The following is a 22,491-nucleotide window of genomic DNA, read 5'->3' on the forward strand; positions in this document are numbered from 1 at the left end:
AGGGAGGGCTGGCCCCAGCTTTTGGGGTATAATATTTTAGTGGTCCCCCTCGATGGCAGAGAGAAACAAAATCGTTTTATTAAAGCTAATTTTCTGCAATTCTATGCATTTTGCCATGGGGCATAGAGAAACGTTTTGGTTTTAAAGCACATTTTATGCAGTTCTACACATTTTGCCATGGGGCAGAGATAAAATGTTGAAATTTTAAAACGAATTTCATGCAATTCTACTCATGTGCAATGGGGTGGATATGAAATAGCTTTAAAACTGCAAAAAAAATCCTGCAATTCTACACATTTTTCCATGACTTATGCCATGTTCATATGATATCTGAGTGAGAGTGACTAACAACATCAATGTCCGCCCCCTGGAGGTTAGGGCCCCTGGGCACATGCCCTGCAGGCCTGTCAGTTATTCGGCCATGATTACTACCACGTGTAGGTAGCTGGCTAAACTAACTTTCTAGAGAGAAAAACTGCTGAAGCATTACCAAATTGTACCTTGTGTATTGTAATATTCTAACTCTCAACATGAAGTTGAGACCCACAGGGCAAGTGATATAATCTAGAACACTTCCCCCTTTCCCTACCTTCGTTGAAAGAAACCCTAGCAGTGAAGAGTTCACCTGAGCGTCATACACCCCTCCTCTTTTGTCACACCTCCACAATAAGAGCTGACCCTCTATTCCAGAGATTATTGGGACTAGAGGACTACCTGAGAGAAGACGGTCACAAGAGAGAAGACGCACAGACAAAGATATTGATAAATCAGGGTGGAGGGACCGAAGGTTTATCACTTTAAACTAACACAACCCAGAGACACAGGTGAGCTGATAAGGCAGTCTAGCTCAGTTTGTGTGTGCTTTAGGGTAGTAGACCTTGTCAGTGTTTCAGAGTCAGGGGCGCTTTTCGCACATGGAACGTCTACAGAGCTGTGTGTTCTAAAACTGCAGAGAAGAGCGAGAAGAGCAAATATACTGAGAATGCATAGAAAGACTGCTTCCTGTTCACCTCACTTGTGTCGAAACAAAGATAGACACCGGTAAGCTTTTAAGACTTGTAAGCAATAAGTGAATGAACAAACAATGTGTGGCCTATATACTGTAATGGCTTTAGTTAGTGGTTCACGTCTTGACTTAGTGTCAGTGGACCAACTAATTGTCAAAATAAATGATTCTTTCAATCTGGACACAACAGTTGGCCGTTTTACTGTTCATTTGAATCATGCCAGCTACCTCAGCTTACCTGAGGCACTATCTCTGACACATTGTCCTCGTGGCTGTCTCTTTAAAAGCCCCATACAAATATTAGATGTAAAAACGAAATAATTGTAGATCCATTGGAACTAAGTTGTTTAGGATCCATGATCGGAACTATCATGAAGATTATAAAACCTTGTACTAACTGTACAGAAAAACAGCCCACCATGGGGATTTCAACATTGTCTGAAAAATAGGCCAAAATCCTCAGATGCTTTTTTGCTATGACTATAAAATACAAATAAGACAGCATCAACTTCACATTTTAGGCAAATTAGGAAAGTCCCTAACCAGGTTGTCTTCCAGTCAGGAGTAAACCATTTTCCTTAGAATTCTCAAGGCACTGTTCCATTAAAGGTAACATGAAACACTGCCCTGGGGAAAAAACGCTCACCTTCTTAAAATGAGAAGAAATACTACCAGTTACAACAAGCCACGACTGCAACACTGTCTCAAACGTTCAAGTAGCTTTAGACACATAAACATAGTGTGAACAATGACAACGAGTGAAACCAAAGCTAAAGCAATCACAGAAACACCAACAGTCAAAGAAAAAAGCATTTTTATCAGGTCAGAGATAAAAGTAATGGCCCTGAAATAAAACAAGTCTCCAAGGTTACTTATTAACAGACTAATGTGCCTCAGTGTTCACTTTCCAGTACAAGAGGTTGTTTAGACTTTTCCTTCCATGAGACAAATAATTCAGCATTCAGCACTCTTTAGGCATCAATTCTTACTAGATTAAGGTCACACCCATGACAAAACCTTTGTGCCGCAAGCTGTGTGTGTGAAGTTACACATGTATACAAGAAAAACAGGTTATTTTATTATACAGTCATGGCTGCAGTTACCAGTCCATATATGGCCATTGCTAGCTACCGATCTCAACCTGGAATCCAATTTCATGACAATCGTGGCAAAGGTTGTTTAGCATTGGCATTTTTTAGGCTGTGTAGCTATGAAATGCCAAAATAAAAAACAAACAAAAGAAGGAGTATCAAATCATTTGAAGTGAGTTTTCTTAACCTAGTTTGTTTGTCCTCACATTTTCAGAGCTGCCTAAAGGTCAACTGGACCCTTCAACTGAGTGACCTCCACTTCAGCCTAAAAGTGTTGAACTCACTGACAGTACACACCATTAAGTCCAAGATGCCTCTGAAGACCACCTTGTACCTCAAATCAGCCAGCATGCGCTGGCCCCGCAAGCAGAAGCGCCGTGAGCTGCTATCAGTCAACATGATCAGCCTACCCTTGGGTGACTTCCGCCACCTCTCCCACATCGGATTGGATGCCCACGGGGATGTCTTCGGCGACCACGCAACCTTCCAGCGGACCGGAAGTCTCATCCTCCACAGCTCTCAAAGCCACCAGGACCTCTACTCCAACATCACCCCCAATGAGACCCCTCCACCCCCACCCAAGCCCCCACGCCTCCTCAGCCCAGAAGAGATGGATGCACAGGCCTCCAAAGCCAGAACCCATCCCCAGGCTTCCAGGCACCAGAGGTGCCTCTTTCTGCCTTTACTGGATGTTGTGGAGGTGGTGGCGCATGACAGTTTGCACCACGAAGAGGAGGTAAAGCAGGAGCAGGAAAAGAAGGAGGAGGGAGGGTTAACGATGGGGCCGGATGGATCCGAATTGAACACGGCCCCCCAACAGGCTCCTTGTCCCCCAGTGGAGGCCCCTCCAGGGGTCGATGAAGACTCGTCTTTTGTCCTGAACCTTGACTTGGGGCCGTCCATACTAGAAGACGTGCTGCAAGTGATGAACCAGCTTCACCAGTGAGACTTTGAGAAGTGTGGCCGTCTTGTAATATATTTTATTCTAAGGTCCTTTCAAGAAACACAACATATATAGGGGAGAAAGGTGTTATGTCATGGATGGAAAAATGAGCTGGACTATTTTCAATTGCCAGGATGCTAATTGGCACATTTATTTTTAATTACTGTCTTCATAGAAGACAGATTGTATAATATTTTCTTATTTTGGATGCAAGATGATATGAGCCTCTATTGTTAGTTTGGCTAACTAGAGCAATGTGTCATATCTGGGTCAACGCTTTGAACAGTTGCCTTTCTCAGGTGACAGCTCTGTGAGCCAATGACACTCCACCTGGATCATGTGACTTTTGTAACGCAGGTGTATAGAGGAGACATGTTGTGAAAGGTAAGAAAGACAGACGGTAAACTACTTATGAGACATAGCTCTGAGGCAGATGTTTATCTGACAACTTCTATTGTGAAACACTGAAATAAGACTGGTGGATTTTGCTTTTCAATGTTTAGGCCCACTATACAGGGACAATGAACACTAGCTCTCCCATAGTCAGACATATGCAGTAGCAATAAGGACAGAAGCTGGGTCATTCTACGAAATGAGTCCCTTTTTCGTCCCTTTGATATTTTAAGTATAAATTGTGCACCAATCTAACATTTTAAAAGCCTTTTTTTTAATACAAATCAATACTTGCTAAAGTGCCAAATCTATGCACCCTCTGTGACTTCTAGGAAGATTTTAACCCGCTTAACCCCAACATTTCTCCAAGTTGTCACCATCATTGTAAAGCCCTAGTTGTTTGGTTGCTTCGACAATGTGATTAGTGATTCATTTTTAGGTTAAAAAAAAAAACGTGTCCCTCATTTTAAGGTCAACCCTGTTAAGTGAACTGAACTCTGGTGTTAATATGGTGAAACTGTTACTTAAAAAAAAAACATTGAACATCTAATAGTCAAATCATAATGTCATTTCTGTTTTTTTTTGTTGAAATACTGAGTGGGTCAAGCATAACACATCAAACTTGTTACCCATAGATTGACAATTACACATTTTTGTATAGCTTGCATTCAATTGTTCCTTCCTGTTGCACACAACAAGCTTCCATTCCTCATGTCACAAGGGGATTTATTGCTGATTTAGGATGAAATCGTCAACCCTGTTATATCGCAGAATGTTAAAATTAGGTGAAATAAAATGTTATTTTTGGGGGGGACCAAGTTGCACTACCCAAAAGGGACTTATTTCTAAAACGACCCAGCAGACTCACAAGAGTGTATATAGATAGGCCTATTTTATTTTTCTTGTTTTTCTTACCAAGGGGAAAGTTCAAATCTTTAGAAATATAAAACTGTATACGTCTATTATAAGTTATTACAGGGTTTATGGTGTGAATGTGAACAGTATCAGTCTATAATAAATGTCTTTAGAAAATCAAAGCTCACCGACGATCCTCTCGTTCCTCATATCATAAACTTTTAGATATAATTTTGTTTTGGCTAAGGTGGAGCATGAACTCTGCCCGGCACAAGGAAATCACATTTGTGCACAATCTGTAAACTTTCATTTGTAAAATAAAAACCATAAAGCCAAGTAAAGATGTCTCTTATCGTTCGCATTGCTGAGCCAATCTTATTCTTTAACAACACTGCCACCTACTGGTGCCCTATCTTCTAACAACTATCACATCAGTTTGTCTTTCCTCACCACCTGATGGCAGTATTTCCCAGCCTTTTATTGGGTGGCATGTAGCTTACTTCATTATTTAAATAGTCAAGTTGGTCCATGGCGATTATTTGATAGATAGATAGACACATCTTTATTTATCTCACTCAAGCTCTTTGACAGAAACTGAAATCAAGAATAATCCATACATCTAATTTGCCCAATAACAAATACAAATGTAATAAGAAACTGATTAATTCATTAGCTATATACTCAATATGGCCATCCATCTTTATAGTATGCTTTTACCACACTCAGACAGTTAGAATTTGGCAAATTTTCCTCCCTGTATCCTATTTAATGTCCTACATTTTGTTCACTCTACTCTTTGGATTCAGAAAATCTCAACAATGGGACTGAGGCACAACCGCACCATTGATTCTCTTCCACATCTGTGTGTGAGATAACATGAATCAGCTTTTGTCTGGGCCAGAATCACTATGTCAGGCCTGATCTACATCCCACTGCTGACCAGGGAAATTTCTAGGATTTGAAGACATTGGGGGCTTAGCCCAAAGCCAGTAGGGGGGTCCGGAGATGTCCTTCCCTAGCAAGAGAAAAGGAATTTCAACAGCTAAATGCATGAATTTGGTGCACTTTGAGATGAACATTGAGAGATTAGACATTTTTCAGGAAACTTGCACTTGCCACAGCAGACACTGCCAATACTCAATTACAGTAGCTACTTTGGGTCTCGCTACTCTGGAACACTCTCTATTCTGGAACACATACAGTACCAGTCAAAAGTTTGGACATACCTACTCGTTCCAGAGTTTTTCTTGATTTTTACTATTTTCTACATTGTAGAATAATAGTGAAGACATCCAAACTATAAAATAATACATATGGAGTCATGTGGTAACCAAAAAAGTGTTATAAACAAAATATATTTTATATTGAGATTCTTAGCCACCCTTTGCCTTGACAGCTTTGCACACTCTTGGCATTCTCTCAACCAGCTTCATGAGATAGTCGCCTGGAGTGCATTTCAATTAACAGGTGTGCCTTGTTAAAAGTTGATTTGTGGAAAGTCTTTTCTTCTTAATGTGTTTGAGCCAATCAGTTGTGGTGTGACAAAATAGGGGGAGGGGGTATACAGAAGATAGCCCTATTTGGTAAAAATCCAAGTCCATATTATGGCAAGAACAGCTCAAATAAGCAAAGAGAAATGACAGTCCATCATTACTTTAAGACACAAAGGTTAGTCAATCTGGAACTTTGAAAGGTTCTTGAAATGCAGTGGCAAAAATCATCAAGCGCTATGATGAAAATGGCTCTCATGAGGACCGCCACAGGAAAGGAAGACCAAATAAATGCTTAACAGAGTTCAAGTAACAGACACATCTCAACATCAACTCTTCAGAGTAGATAACCTGGCCTCCACAATCCCCCAACTTCAATCCAATTGAGATGGTTTGGGATGAGTTGGATCACAGAGTGAAGGAAAAGCAGCCAACAAGTGCTCAGGATATGTGGGAACTCCTTCAAGACGAGGTACGATCACGAATATCCTGTCAATGGGACATCAAAAACTGTAATATCCTGTTTCACAGAATCGTGGCTGAATGACGACATGGATATTCAGCTAGCGGGGTATACGTTGCACCGGAAAGATAGTGGGCAAGATAGGGGGGGGTCTGTGCATGTTTGTAGACAACAGCTGGTGCACGAAATCTAAGGAAGTCTAGATTTTGTTCGCCTGAAGTAGAGTATATTGTGATAAATTGCAGGCCACACTAATTGCCTAGAGAGTTTTCAGCTATACTTTTTGTGGCTGTTTATTTACCACCACAGACAGATGCTGGCACTAAGACCGCACTCAGTCAGCTGTATAAGGAAATAAGCAAACAGGAAACCACTCACCCAGAAGCGGTGCTCCTAGTGGCCGGAGTCTTTAATGCAGGGAAACTTAAATCAGTTCTACCAAATTTCTATCAACATGTTAAATGTGCAAACAGAGGGAAAACAATTCTAGGTCACCTGTACTCCACACACAGAGATGCGTACAAAGCTCTCCCTCGCCCTCCATTTGGTAAATTCGACCACAACTCTATCCTCACGATTCCTACTTTCAAGCTAAAATTTAAGCAGTAAGCACCAGTGACTCGGTCTATAAAAAAGTGGTCAGATGAAGCAGATGCTAAACTACAGGACTGTTTTGCTATCACAGACTGGAACATGTTCCGGGATTCCTCCGATGGCATTGAGGAGTACACCACATCAGTCACTGTCTTTATCAATAAGTGCATCGAGGACATCGTCCCCACAGTGACTGTACGTACATACCCCAAAAAGAAGCCATGGATTACAGGCCACATTCACACTGAGCTAAAGGATAGAGCTGCCACTTTCAAGGTGCGGGACTCTAACCCGGAAGCTAATAAGAAATCCTGCTATACCCTGTGACGAATCATAAAACAGGCAAAGCGTCAATACAGGGCTAAGATTGAATCATACTACACCGGCTCCGACACTCGTCTAATGTGGCAGGGCTTGCAAACTATTACAGACTACAAAGGGAAGCACAGCCGCGAGCTGCCCAGTGACACGAGCCTACCAGATGAACTAAATCACTTCTATGCTTGCTTCGAGGCAGGCAACACTAAGGCATGCATGAGAGCATCAGCTGTCCCGGACGACTACGTGATCACGCTCTCCATAGCCGACACATGGACAAAAGGAAGACATATGTGAGAATGTTATTCATTGACTACAGCTCAGCGTTTAACACCATAGTACCCTCAAAGCTCGTCACTAAGCTAAGGATCCTGGGACTAAACACCTCCCTCTGCAACTGGATCCTGGACTTCCTGACAGGCCACCCCCAGGTGGTGAGGGTAGGTAGCAACACATCTGCCACACTGATCCTCAATACTGGAGCCCCCCAGGGGTGCATGCTCAGTCCCCTCCTGTACTCTTTGTTCACCCACGACTGCATGGCCAGGCACGACTCCAACCCCATCATTAAGTTTGCAGACGACACAACAGCTGTCTCACCGATAACGATGAGACAGCCTATAGGGAGGAGGTCATAGACCTGGCCGGGTGGTGACAGAATAACAACCTATCCCTCAACGTAACCAAGACTAAGGAGATGATTGTGGACTACAGGAAAAGGCAGACCGAGTATGCCCCCATTCTCATCGACGGGGCTGTAGTGGAGCAGGTTGAAAGCTTCAAATTCCTTGGTGTCCATATCAACAACAAACTAGAATGGTCCAAACACACCAAGACAGTCGTGAAGAGGGCACGACAAAGCCTATTCCCCCTCAGGAAACTAAAAAGACTTGGCATGGGTCCTGAGATCCTCAAAAGGTTCTATAGCTGCAACATCGAGAGCATCCTGACCGGTTGCATCACTGCCTGGTACGGCAATTGCTCGGCCTCCGACCGCAAGGCACTACAGAGGCTAGTGCGTACGGCCCAGTACAACACTGGGGCTAAGTTTCCTGCCATCCAGGACCTCTACACCAGGCGGTGTCAGAGGAAGGCCCTAAAAATTGTCAAAGATCCAAGCTACTCCAGTCTTAGAATGTTCTCTCTACTACCGCATGGCAAGCTGTACCGGAGTGCCAAGTCTAGGACAAAAAGGCTCCTCAACAGTTTTTACCCCCAAGCCATAAGACCTCTGAACAGGTAATCAAATGGCTACCCGGACTACTTGCATTGTGTACCCCAACCCCTCTTTTACGCTGCTGCTACTCTCTGTTTATCATATATGCATAGTCACTTTAACTATACATTCATGTACATACTACCTCAATTGGCCCGACCAACCAGTGTTCCCGCACATTGGCTAACCGGACTATCTGCATTGTGTCCTGTCACCCACCACCCACCACCTGCCAACCCCTCTTTTACGCTACTGCTAAATCAAATCAAATCAAATTTATTTATATAGCCCTTCGTACATCAGCTGATATCTCAAAGTGATGTACAGAAACCCAGCCTAAAACCCCAAACAGCAAGCAATGCAGGTGTAGAAGCACGGTGGCTAGGAAAAACTCCCTAGAAAGGCCAAAACCTAGGAAGAAACCTAGAGAGGAACCAGGCTATGTGGGGTGGCCAGGCCTCTTCTGGCTGTGCCGGGTGGAGATTATAACAGAACATGGCCAAGATGTTCAAATGTTCATAAATGACCAGCATGGTCCAATAATAATAAGGCAGAACAGTTGAAACTGGAGCAGCAGCACGGCCAGGTGGACTGGGGACAGCAAGGAGTCATCCTGTCATGCTACTCTCCGTTCATCATATATGCATAGTCACTTTAACCATATCTACATGTACATACTACCTCAATTAGCTCGACTAACCGGCGTCTGTATGTAGCCTCGCTACTTTTTTAGCCTCGCTACTGTTATTTTTCACTGTCTTTTTACTGTTGTTTTTATTACTTTACTTACCTATTGTTCAACTAATAACTTTTTTGCACTATTGGTTAGAGCCTGTAAGTAAGCATTTCACTGTAAGATCTACACCTGTTGTATTCGGGGCACGTGACAAATAAAGTTTGATTTGAAGACTGTTGGAAAAGCTGGTTGAGAGAATGCCAAGAGTGTGCAAAGCTGTAATCAAGGCAAAGGGTGGCTAGTTTGAAGAATCCCAAATATAAAATATAGTTTGACTTATTTAACACTTTCTTGGTTAGTACATATGTTATTTCACAGTTTTGAAGTCTTCACTGTTATTCTACAATGTAGGAAAAAAAATAAAAAAATAAAGAAAAACCCTGGAATGAGTAGGTGTGTCCCAACTTTAGACTGGTAGTGTATATCAACATTCTTAGCTTGCCTATCAACTAAACATACTGTTAAATAACTGACACCCAATAGCCTAAGGATGCTGAGTGCTAACGCTAGTTTATTAGCATTATTCAACCTTGATGCTGAGGGAAACTAGCTAGTCAGCTACAACCAACCCTACACAAACATGTGGATAACTGCTGCTGCTGCACTTTGACTTTCTGGCTGTTCTGCCCTCTCCACCCCTGCCTGCTTGTGCTCAACCTGCTAGCTTTTTTTGCCTCTCTTTCGGAAGAAGTTCTGAATAGCCATATGCTCTGTGCTATACTACAGACAGGCGTTTTGTTGAATGATGACATTGACATCTAACCAGGGACGTATCACAGCATCTACCGTGTCACGTCAAAGGCTTCTTGCGGTACAAACTACTGGGTTTCCATTAGGTAACACAGCCACAAAGTCAGAATCCACAGCCACAAAGTTAAAATTGGCTACAAAAATGTGCTTTGTGGTCTTAATTCAAGGTTAGGGTTAGGCATAATGTTAGCAGTGTGGTTACGGTTAGGTTTAAAATCTGATTTAAAAAATATAAATTGTGGAAATGGGTGGGGTTTAGTCATATTTATGATTTTGTTAAGTAGTGACAACCCTACTACATTTAAGCAGATGCATTTATCCAGAGCAACTAGGATTAAATTCCTTGCTCAAGGGCACATTGACAGCTTTTTCACTGAATCAGCACAGAGATTTGAACCAGCAACCTTCAGGTTACTGGCCCAACACTCTTAACTGCTAGGCTACCTGCCTAACACGGTATTCTGTATTCTTTATTTTTGTCATAAGTTTGTCAGTATTTTTTTTTTGTCAACATTTTTTTTCTTATATACTGAATAGTGCAAGTGATCTGTGGTTATGGAAACTCTTATCAGACTGAAAAAAATATATAAAATCTAGATATTTTTGACCATCAAAAGGTTCAGGGCTGGACCGGAAACATCCGGGGCTGAAGCCACTACTGCTGACTCATTCAAACACACAGCTGTTCTTGACAGGTCTCGCTTTTAGCAGTCTCTTTCACAGGTGTGGTAGAAGCCTGGGCATGGCATAGGTTATCCTTTAGCAAGCCGCCACTGTTCCAAAGACATTTGCTGGGTTTGTTGACATGGTCATTGTATTGTAATAATTAATCCACGCTACAGTCTTATCATCATCTGGGTTCGCTTAATTTTCCGTTCTTTAAAAATCGAAATAAAGGTAACTGATTAAGGGTTATAGTCTGTTTTTATCGACTTAGTTAAATGCCGGATGTGTGAGAGATAACGATTGCAGTCAGCATGACTCAATGTTCGCACACCCAGTGCTGAAAAATCTATTCAGCTTTAATCAAATTTGGAAGCTAAACTACTGTACCTTTTGGAGGAGCATTGAAACAAAAGTTCCAAATACAGATCCCATCACAGGCTGAATAAGAGCAGCATTCTTCAAAATATCATGGGTTAGGACAACCACATAAAAAGGTTATATTTGGAGAGTCATGTTTTCTCTAGTTACCCAGACAGCCTGTGTGATTGACTGACTTTGAACTTGAATCGTCTGTGTGTCCCTAGAATGTGTTAACCCGCTGAGCTAAAGCATAGTGGCCCACTGTCACACCCTGACCATAGTTTGCTTTGTATGTTCTATGTTTTGTTTGGTCAGGGTGTGATCTGAGTGGACATTCTATGTTGGATGTCTTGTTTGTCTGTTTCTGTGTTTGGGCCTGATATGGTTCTCAATCAGAGGCAGGTGTTAGTCATTGTCTCTGATTGGGAGCCATATTTAGGTAGCCTGTTTAGTGTTGGGTTTTGTGGGTGATTGTTCCTGTCTTTGTGTTTGTTACACCAGATAGGGCTGTTTTTGGTTTTTCACATTTCTTGTGTTGGATATTGTTCATATATCATCATTAAAGATGTATCACAATAACCACGCTGCGTTTTGGTCCGCCTCTCCTTCAACAGAAGAAATCCGTGACACCCACTCCTTATTGATCAGTTTACTGTTTTAAGGAGAACGACAAGGTGCCTAAGTAGGCCTATGCTTTGAGGGACATCTTCCTGTAATGTGCAGTGACTGACCCAGTCACAACATGATCATCCATTATCCAAACTGGCATGGTCATGTTCGTATATGAGCTAGGTTGACACTGGCAGGTAGCCTGTAGCAACAGGATAGAGTGTATCTTACGGACTGTTGAGATGAGGATTGCTTCTTTATGACTATCTATCATTAAAGATAGGTATCTATCTATGCATGGTTGGCATTCCAATGACCGGTGGTAATACCGGAAATGCATTGGGCATGGTACATAGAAGCATAGCCGTAACCAGGGTCTGAGTTTTAGTGAGGTCCAGACAGGTGGCTCATTAAAGCTCATTTACTGCATTTCTATATAATTTTAAAACTCTAAAATGCTATTTGGAGAACAGCAAAAACTAAGAAAAATAACCCCTGCAATTATCACATTGTCACGACTTCCACCGGTGGTCGGCGTCACTGGTCTACTAGCTGCCACCGATTCCCTTTTCTTTTCTGTTAGTTTGTTCTTGATTGTTTTCACCTGTTACTTATTTGTTGTTAATTTTGGCCTATCTAAACTTCCAGGACCCGCCTACATTTGTGCGGGCTTATTCTCACTGTCAGTGGTGAAATTGTTTTGCTTATACGTATTTTGCTGTCTTATTTTCCCTGGCTTTGGGGACATACCTGATTATTGGTCATTTTGCCTGTTTTTTGGCTAGACCAAGCTTAATAAATGTATGCATTGGAAACATTGCTATCTGCGCCTGACTACACACTCACCACTCCTAGCTATCCGTGACACACATTGTTTGCTGGAACTTCATTCACCTCAGTCGATCTACAAAACACATAGTCAATTAGCTATACAATTAGCCACTACACATTAACTCACATTAACTCAGCACCGGGATTAAACAATATAATTTAATAATACATAGATCTGTTAGCAAAAAAAAACAGATTTAATTAACAAAAAGTTAATAAATGAGTTAGCTCTACATAGCTTTTTGTTGCAGTTTTACAGCTAATTTCCTTGCAATTCTACACATTTTGCCATGACTTATGCAATGTTAATATATCTAAGTGAGAGTTAACAAAATAAATTGGGGCCCCCTGGAGTTCAGGGCCCATGGGCACATGCCCTGCGTGCCCGATCTGTAATTGGGCCATGATTACTACTAGTTTAGATTGCTGGCTAGACTAATTTACTAATCTAAAAATTGTTTACTGACATGGGCTAATTAAGTGACAGTGAGTGACATACAGGTTAAACATTAGGAAAACTGCTTAAAATTCAATGAAATTGCAACGCTCCGGACCTCAATGTCCTCATATGTAGTTATAGCCCTGCGTACAAGGCATGTCAGGTAAGGAGAGCACATCGCCTGCATGAGCATGTATAGACTTGTTTTGAAATGTCTGTCCTCACTTTATCCTCCTGTGACCTAGCCTGGGTGGATTTGACTATCAGATGGCTTTACGTTTCATGTAGACCTAGACCCTTCACCTTTTATCTTAACCTATACAACCCATACTTCTCCAGCTAGATTAATGTTGAAGACTTCCTTATAGACATTTAAAACTTTTCAAGTGTACTCCTACACTTAACATGTAACTGTGTGAATAGTGATGTCAAGCACCAGGGGTAAAATAGTTTTTATCTTGGATATTCGATTTTCTCTTGTCAATAGCTATTGAACCAAGCATGCCATGACTATGAAGACGGTATATTCTGAATCAGGAGTTGATGGAAAACAATATACCTTTTTTTTGTGTGAAAATAAATTAAATACGATTTTTGGATTTCAATCTTCAATAGCTCTTACAGAAAAAGGTGGCATGACTATGAGAATGATAGGGGAGGACAGAGAAAAATTCCCAGCTTTTTTGTTGTTGATGTTAAAATGTCATTATTGTGTTATTTGTTTGGCTTTCAAATTTCAATAGCTCTTACACAAAGCATGGCATGACTATGAAAATGATATATTCTGAATCGGGAGGATAGAGAAAAATCCACTGCTTTATTTTGCTGTTGATATTCATATACAGTAACCAAAACGAGTGTTAAACAAATCAAGATATATTTTATATTTGAGATTCTTCAAATAGCCACCCTTTACCTTGATGACAACTTTGCACACTCTTGGCATTCTCTCAACCAGCTTCATGAGGTAGTCACATGGAATGCATTTCAATTACAAGTGTGCCTTCTTAAAAAGAGAGGGCATGTTAAAAGGTTAATTTGTGGAATTTCTTTCCTTCTTAATGTGTTTGAGCCAATCACTTGTGTTGTGACAAGTTAGGGATGGTATACAGAAGATAGCCCTATTTGGTAAAATAGGACCAAGTCCAAGTCCATATAATGGTAAGAACAGCTCAAATAAGCAAAGAGAAACAGCAGTCCATCATTACTTTAAGACATCAACATCAGTCAATACAGAAAATGTTAAGAACTTTGAAAGTTTCTTCAAGTGCAGTCGCAAAAACCATCAAGCGCTATGATGAAACTGGCTCTCATGAGGACCGCCACAGGAATGGAAGACCCAGAGTTATCTCTGCTGCAGAGGATACATTCATTAGGGTTACCAGCTTCAGAAATTGCAGCCCAAATAAATGCTTCACAGAGTTCAAGTAACAGACACATCTCAACATCAACTGTTCAGAGGAGACTGTGTGAATCAGGCCTTCACGGTCAAATTGCTGCAAAGAAACCACTACTAAAGGACATCAGGGGAGGCAGGTAGCCTCGTGGGTAGAGCGTTGGGCCAGTAACCGAAAGGTTGCTGGATCGAATTCCTGAGCTGACAGGTCATCTGTCGTTCTGCCACTGAGCAAGGCAGTTAACCCACTGTTTCCTGGGCTCTGAAGACGTGGATGTCAATTAAGGCAGGCTCCTGCACCTCTCTGATTCAGAGGGGTTATGTTAAACGCGGAAGACACATATCAGTTGTACAACTGACTATCCTTTCCCAATAATAAGAAGTGACTTGCTTGGGCCAAGAAACATGAGCAATGGGCATTAGACTGGTGGAAAATTGGTATTGAGTCCAAATTCGAGATTTTTGGATCCAACCGTGTCTTTGTAACTATGCAGTAATCGGAAACTTTCTGTCCAAAAATGATGCAGAAAACTGTATCCATGCTTTTGCCACTGTCACGACTTCCGCCGAAGTCGGCACCTCTCCTTGTTTGGGCGGCGTTCGGCAGTCGACATCACCGGTCTTCTAGCCATCGCCGATCCACCTTTCATTTTCCATTTGTTTTGTCTTGTTTTCCCGCACACCTGGTTTACATTCCCTCATTACTTGACGTGCATATAACCCTCTGTTCCCCCCATGTCTGTGTGAGGAATTGTTTGTTGTAAAGTGTATGTACACTTCAGACTGGTTTGCGATGGGTTAGTTCAACCCGTATTTTGTTGTTCTGGGTGCAGTTTGTTTTGCTTCATTAAACTTCTCCGGTTGTTACCCATTTCTGCTCTCCTGCGCCTGACTTCCCTGCAGCCAGTTACGCACCTCTTACAGAATTCCACACCTGAATATGGAGTCAGCAGGAGCAGGTGCCCCTGGTATAGGAGTCGAGGAGCGCGTCTGGGAGCACGTGGCGATGCTCCACCATCTCGGCGCCGCCATGGACAGTGTCGTCCAAACCATGGACCGCTGGGAGAGACAGGGAGTTCCTCCAGTGCCTCCAACAGCACAACATGGATCTCCACTACTCAACCCCCCTGCACCTGGTTCCAGTGGGATTTGTCTCGCCCTTCCCCGGGAGTACGATGGGACGGCTGCACGCTGCCAGGGTTTCCTGCTGCAGCTGGATCTAGACCTGGCAACCGTCCACCCGCCTCCTTCGGGCCGTGAGAGGGTGTCCGCCCTCGTCTCGTGCCTCTTGGGGAAAGCCCTGGAGTGGGCCAACGCTGTGTGGGGAGAAGGGGACGCGGCGCTGGACCACTTCGAGGATTTCACTTCCATCTGAGGCAGGGGACGAGGAGCGCCCAACAGTTCGCAATGGACTTTCGGACCCTGGCCGCAAGATGGAACAACAGGGCCCTGATCGACCACTATCGCTGCAGTTTGCGCGAGGACGTCCGTCGGGAGTTGGCCTGCAGGGACACCACACTCACCTCTGACCAGCTGGTGGACCTGTCCATTCGGCTGGATAACCTGCTGGCTACCCGTGGTAGTCCAGAGCGGAATCTGTTGGTTCCATCCCCCAGCACCACTGCTCCGATGCCCATGGAGCTGGGAGGTGCTGCTCTCAGGGAGACCGGAGGAGAAACCTTCACATGCACCATCTGTGGCCGCAGAGGTCACACTGCCGGTCAGTGCCAGGTTGGTTCCTCTGGGGTTCGAGGCAGCAGGCAGGGCACTCTGGCGTCACCCCAGGTGGGCCGGCACCATTCTCACCCAGAGCCCTCTGTTGCACACCTGTTTTGTATGTTACTTTTCCTGAGTTTTCCCCGCATTCCCAGCATAAGGCGCTCGTCGATTCAGGCGCGGCTGGGAATTTCATAGACCGATCATTCACCCTTAGTTTAGGGATCCCCATTGTTCCAGTGGCTATGCCCTTCCCAGTTCATGCCTTAGACAGTTGACCATTAGGGTCAGGGTTGATTAGGGAGGCCACCGCTCCCTTAGGCAAGGTGACGCAGGTGGGTCACAAGGAGAGAATCAGTCTCTTCCTCATTGACTCTCCTGCGTTTCCCGTGGTGCTAGGCCTAGCCTGGTTAGCTTGTCATGACCCCACTGTTTCATGGCAATGGGGTGGTTGCGAGAGTGCTCGTGGAGGTGTTTAGGGGTTTCCGTTGGTGCTACTACGGTGGAAAGTCAAGACCAGGTCTTCACCGTGCGCATTCCCCCCGAGTATTCCGATTTGGCTCTCGCCTTCTCCAAAAAGAAGGCCACTCAATTACCACCCCATCGTCGGGGGGATTGTGCGATAAATCTCCTGGTAGACGCCGCACTTCCCAGGAGTCACGTGTATCCAATGTCACAGGCGGAGACGGCGGCTATGGAAACATATGTCTCCGAATCCCTGCGTCAGGGGTACATTTGGTCCTCTACTTCACACGCCTCCTCAAGTTTATTTTTTGTGAAGAAGAAGGAGGGGGTCTGCGCCCATGTATTGACTATCGAGCTCTTAACCAGGTCACTGTGAAGTACAGTTACCTGCTACCTCTCATAGCCACAGCTTCTTCACGAAACTAGATTTCAGGAGCGCTTACAACCTGGTGCGTATCCAGGAGGGAGACGAGTGGAAGACAGCGTTCAGTACCACCTCAGGGTATTATGAGTACCTCGTCATGCCATACGGGTTGATGAATGCTCCGTCAGTCTTCCAAGTCTTTGTGGACGAGATTTTCAGGGACCTGCACGGGCAGGGTGTAGTGGTGTACATCGATGACATTCTGATATACTCCCCTGCATGCGCCGAGCATGTGTCCTTGGTGCGCAGGGTGCTTGGTTGACTGTTGGAGCATGACCTGTATGTCAAGGCTGAGAAATGCCTGTTCTTCCAGCAGTCCGTCTCCTTCCTAGGATACCGCATTTCCACCTCAGGGGTGGAGATGGAAAGTGACCGCATTTCAGCCGTGCATATTTGACCAAGCGTTTTCTAGGGTTTTCCAATTACTACCAAAGGTTTATCCGGGGGTTTTGGTGAGGTAGTGGCTCCCATTACCTCACTGCTGAAGGGGGGTCAGGTTCAGTTGCAGTGGTCGGCTAAGGCGGACAGGGCTATTGTTCACCTTAGGGCCCTGTTTACCTCAGCTCCCGTGCTGGCCCATCCGGATCCCTCTTTGGCGTTCACAGTGGAGGTGGACGTGTCCGAGGCTGGGATAGGAGCCGTGCACTCTCAGCGCTCGGGTACGCCACCGAAGCTCCGCCCCTGTGCCTTCTTCTCGAGGAAGCTCAGCCCGGCGGAGCAAAACTATGATGTGGGGGACCGGCAGCTGTTGGCTGTCGTCAAGGCTTTGAAGGCGTGGAGACATTGGCTTGAGGGGGCTAAACACCCTTTTCTCATCTGGACTGACAACCGCAATCTGAAGTACATCCGGGCAGCTAGGAGACTGAATCCTCGCCAGACAAGCTGGGCCATGTTTTTTATCCATTTTGTTTTCACCCTTTCATACAAACCAGGTTCCCAGAATGTCAAGGCAGACGCATTGTCCTGGCTGTATGACACAGAGGAGCGGCACATGGATTCCACCCCCATATTCCCGGCCTCCTGCCTGGTGGTGCCGGTAGTGTGGGAGCTGGATGTGGACATTGAGCAGGCGTTACGTGCAGAGCCCGCTCCCCTCCAGTGTCCCGCTGGGCGTCTGTACGTTCCGTCTGCTGTCCGTGACCGGCTGATCTATTGGGCTCACACGTCACCCTCCTCTGGTCATCCAGGTATCGGTCGGACAGTGCGCTGTTTGAGTGGGAAGTACTGGTGGTCCACCTTGGCCAAGGACGTGAGGGTTATGTTTCCTCCTGCTCGGTGTGCACCCAGTGTAAGGCTCCCAGGCACCTGCCCAGAGGTAAGTTACACCCCTTACCCGTTCCACAATGGCCATGGTCTCACCTGTTGATAGATTTTCTCACAGATCTCCCCCTATCACAGGGTAACACCACGATCCTGGTCGTTGTGGACCATTTCTCCAAGTCCTGCTGTCTCCTTCCCCTGCCCGGTCTCCATATGGCCCTATAGACTGCGGAGGCCTTGTTCACTCACGTCTTCTGGCACTACGGGGTGCCTGAGGATATAGTGTCTGACCGAGGTCCCCAGTTCACGTCGAGGGTCTGGAGAGCATTCATGGAGCGTCTGGGTGTCTCGATCAGCTTTACCTCAGGTTTTCTCCCCGAGAGTAACGGGCAGGTACGAGAGAGAAAACCAGGATATGGGTAGGTTTCTGAGGTCTTATTGCCAGGACCGGCCGGGGGAGTGGGCAGCGTTCGTGCCCTGGGCAGAGATGGCCCAGAACTCACTTCACCACTCCTCCACTAACCTCTCCCTCTTCCAGTGCGCACCGTCTCCGTCCGGATTGCCCTGCGCCTCGCCCCCCGGGTCGTCCCCGAGGCCGGTGTCGGCGCGCTGCTTGAGCCGCGTGTCAAGGGGGGGTACTGTCACGACTTCCGCTGAAGTCGGTTCCTCTCCTTGTTCGGGCGGCGTTCGGTGGTCGACGTCACCGGTCTTCTAGCCATCTCCGATCCATCTTTCATTTTCCATTTATTTTGTCTTGTTTTCCGCACACCTGGTTTACATTCCCTCATTACTTGACGTGCATGTCTGTGTGTGGAATTGTTTGTTGTAAAGTGTATGTGCAATTCAGACTGGTTTGCGATTATTTCAACCGTAATTTGTTGTTCTGGGTGCAGTTTGTTTTGCCTCATTAAACTGCTCCGGTTGTTACCCATTTCTGCTCTCCTGCGCCTGACTTCCCTGCAGCCAGTTACGCACCTCTTACAGTCACTTCTAGGTTAGACTATGCTCTACTTTCCGTCTACCCGGATAAAGCACTAAATAAACAGTAATTAAATAGTGCTAAAGACGTCTGCTAGAATCTTGACTAGAACCAAAACATTTGATCATATTACTCCAGTGCTAGCCTCTCTACACTGGCTTCCTGTTAAGGCAAGGGCTGATTTCAATTTTACTGCTAACCTACAAAGCATTACATGGGCTTGCTCATAGCTATCTTTCCAATTTGGTCCTACCTGACATACCTACAAGTACGCTAAGGTCTCAAGAAGCAGGCCTCCTTATTGTCCCTAGGATTTCTAAGCAAACAGCTGGAGGCAGGGCTTTCTCCTATAGAGCTTCATTTTTATGGAATGGTCTGCCTATCCATGTGAGAGACGCAGACTCTGTCTCAACCGTTAAGTCTTTATTGAAGACTCATCTCTTCAGTAGGTCCTATGATTGAGTGTAGTCTAGCCCTGGAGTGTGAAGGTGAACGGAAAGGCACTGGAGCAACAAACTGCCCTTGCTGTCTCTGCCCGACTCATTCCCCTCTCTCCACTGGGATTCTCTGCCTCAAACCCTATTACAGGGGCTGAGTCACTGGCTTACTGGTGCTCTTCCATGCCATCCCTAGGAGGGGTGCGTCACTTGGGTGGGTTGAGACAATGACGTGATCTTCCTGTTCGGGTTGTTCCCCCTTTGCTGGTGACACTGTCTGTGATTTATTTAGAATTCAAGGCACACTTAACCAGGATGGCTACCACAGCATTCTGCAGCGATACGCCATCCCATCTGGTTTGCGCTAAGTGGAACTATAATTTGTTTTTCAACAGGACAATGACCCAATACACCACCAGGCTGTGTAAGGGATATTTTTACCAAGAAGGAGAGAGATGGAGTGCTGCATCAGATGACCTGGCCTCCACAATCCCCCAACCTAAACCAAATTGAAAGGTTTTGGAATGAGTTGGACCGCAGAGTGAAGGGAAAAGCAGCCAACAAGTGCTCAGGATATGTGGAAACTCCTTCAAGACTGTTGGAAAAGCATTCCAGGTGAATCTGGTTGAGAGAATGCCAAGAGTGTGCAAATCTATCATCAAGGCAAAGGGTAGCTATTTGAAGAATCTCAAATATAAAATATATTTTGATTTGTTTAACACGTGTTTAATTACTACATGATTCCATAAGTGTTATTTCATAGTTCTGATGTCTTCACTATTATTCTACAATGAAGAAAATAGTAAAAATGAAGAAAAACCCTTGAATGAGTAGGTGTTCTAGAACTTTTGACCGGTATTGATATACAGTGCATTTGGAAAATATTCAGACCCCTTGACTTTTTTCACATTTTGTTACGATACAGCCTTCTTCTGAAATTGATTAAATTGTCCCCCCCCTCTCATCAATCCACACACACAAGACCCCATAAAGACAAATCAAAAACATGTTGAGACATTTTTTGCAATTTTATAAAAAATAAAACTGAAATATCAAATTTACATAAGTATTCAGACCCTTTATTCAGTACTTTGTTAAAGCACCAGCCTCAAGTCTTCTTGGGTATGATGCTACAAGCTTGGCACACCTGTACTTGGGGAGTTTCTCCCATTTTTCTCTGCAAGTCCTCTCAAACTCTGTCTGGGTGGATGGGGAGCGTCGCTGCACAGCTATTTTCAGGTCTCTCCAGTGATGTTCGATTGGGCTCTGGCTGGGCCACTCAAGGACCTTCAGAGACTTGCCCCGAAGCCACTACTGTGCTGTCTTGGCTGTGTGCTTAGGGTTGTTGTCCTATTGGAAGGTGAACCTTCGCCCCAGTCTGAAGTCCTGAGCACTCTGGAGCACGTTTTCATCAAGGATCTCTATGTACTTTGCTTTGTTCATGTTTCCCTCGATCCTGACTTGTCTTTAGAATAAGGCTGTACCATAACAAAATGTTTTTTTTGGGGGGGGGAGCTTTAAATCTTCCATAGCTCTTCCACAGAGCCCTATGACAATGAAAATGACATATTCTGAACATGGGGCAAATGGGAAAAGAAATCCACAGGTTGTTCTTGTTCATGAAATGTCGTTATTTTGTCCCATATCACAAGTTGTGGAAACTGAAAGCAGTGGCAAGCTGCTAAGTGGATGGGAATGACTGAGATTCGAAGCAGATCGTCATAAGGAATAGCTTCGCCTTCATCGCTGGGACTGCCTGTGTCTGCGACGGCAGGGCTAACTCCAACTACGCTGACTACAGCAGCGGCTTCGTCATCGAGTTCGGCTCCTTTCGCTCTCTCATCTGACGGGGCACTGCCTACTGTGGGAGTTCTGGACCGATCGCCGGGAGCAGCGGGCATACGCTAATCTGCTTCTCATGGGCCTGTGAAAGACTCAACGAATTGTGTGAGGGGTGGGAATTCCCTTCTCCGGCCGTTGTATTGAACAGTTCAATGGCAAGAAATGTCTCAGTCCCTGGAGCAAAAATGTTGTGCTATCTGGGAGCACGAGTACAGGACATCAATAAGCTGCTCCCAAATATGTTAAACCAGCATCAGGAAATTGAGTCTTTCATAGTTCATTTGGTGTTCAATTACATTACAAAGGGCAGCTCAGAACAGCTGAAGATGTATTTTAAAGAACTGATTGGCTCACTCTGCCATCCCTAAATCGTGGCATTGAACGGTTCAGCAGACTTTTAGCCCTACATAACTGGCTACGAGACTATTGAAGCTCTGCGGGTGTTACATTTATTGACACTTTTGATACCTTCTGGAAACAAAGCTCATGTTATAAGGAGGATGGGATCCACCCACATCATTTGGACTCCTGGATCCGTTCACAACAATTTAAGGCTGCGTTGAAACAATGACTTATCAATGACTCAAGCCCAGCTCATTTAAGCCCTACCATTGTGTCGCTGAGTTGTCATAATGCTTCAGCAAATGTACATTATCCCAGAGGGGCTGAAGGACTTAATGTAAGTACCCTAATGTATGTCCCTCTTACTGTCCTAAATGCCTCTGCTGATCCTACAGCTATTGTATGCAGTAATCACGTGCCTATGAACCAGAGTTATACTGTTGACAATGAGGCGGTGTCCTCTAGCAGGAAGTCCACTGTGTGCAGCTCACCCTGCACTAACGTAAATAACCTGAGCATGTATACCTCTGCTAAGCTTCTGAGTAAAGCAATAAAAACAGAAAAGTGCTAAAAATAGCCCACATTAACATATGTAACTTAAGAAATAAGGTTCATTAAATCAATAATTTGCTAGTAACAGATGGCATTCATGTTCTGATTTTCTCTGAGACTCAATTACTAACTTTAAACATCAGCTATCTGAGCAGTTAACAGATTGCTGCAGCTGTACATAGTCCTTCTGTAAATAGCCCACCCAATCTACCTTCCTCATCCCCATATTGTTTTTATTTACTTTTCTGCTCTTTTACACACCAGTATCTCTACTTGCACATCATCATCTGCTCATTTATCACTCCAGTGTTAATCTGC

At 44.6% G+C, this 22,491-nt stretch overlaps 1 protein-coding gene across 2 annotated transcripts; it reads left to right on the forward strand.

Moving 5' to 3' along the window:
* Window positions 1-673: 673 nt before the first annotated feature.
* On the forward strand, window positions 674-4,629 carry LOC112250385 (cdc42 effector protein 3). Of its 2 annotated transcripts, none has more exons than XM_024420476.2 (2): window positions 674-1,041; window positions 2,312-4,629. In XM_024420476.2, the coding sequence occupies exon 2, from the start codon at window positions 2,408-2,410 to the stop codon at window positions 3,041-3,043; it is 636 nt and encodes a 211-aa protein (XP_024276244.1). In that variant the 5' UTR covers window positions 674-1,041; window positions 2,312-2,407; the 3' UTR covers window positions 3,044-4,629. The 2 variants fall into 2 exon arrangements, with proteins under 2 accessions (XP_024276244.1, XP_024276243.1); XM_024420475.2 differs by having other exon boundaries at window positions 676-824.
* Window positions 4,630-22,491: the final 17,862 nt, after the last annotated feature.

This window comes from Oncorhynchus tshawytscha, linkage group LG05, assembly GCF_018296145.1.
Source record: "Oncorhynchus tshawytscha isolate Ot180627B linkage group LG05, Otsh_v2.0, whole genome shotgun sequence".
Classification (NCBI taxonomy): domain Eukaryota; kingdom Metazoa; phylum Chordata; class Actinopteri; order Salmoniformes; family Salmonidae; genus Oncorhynchus; species Oncorhynchus tshawytscha.

Bases quoted from the DNA above. Each gene is read 5' to 3' on its own strand.
- LOC112250385 (XM_024420476.2), top strand. From the start codon at position 2,408: ATGCCTCTGAAGACCACCTTGTACCTCAAATCAGCCAGCATGCGCTGG.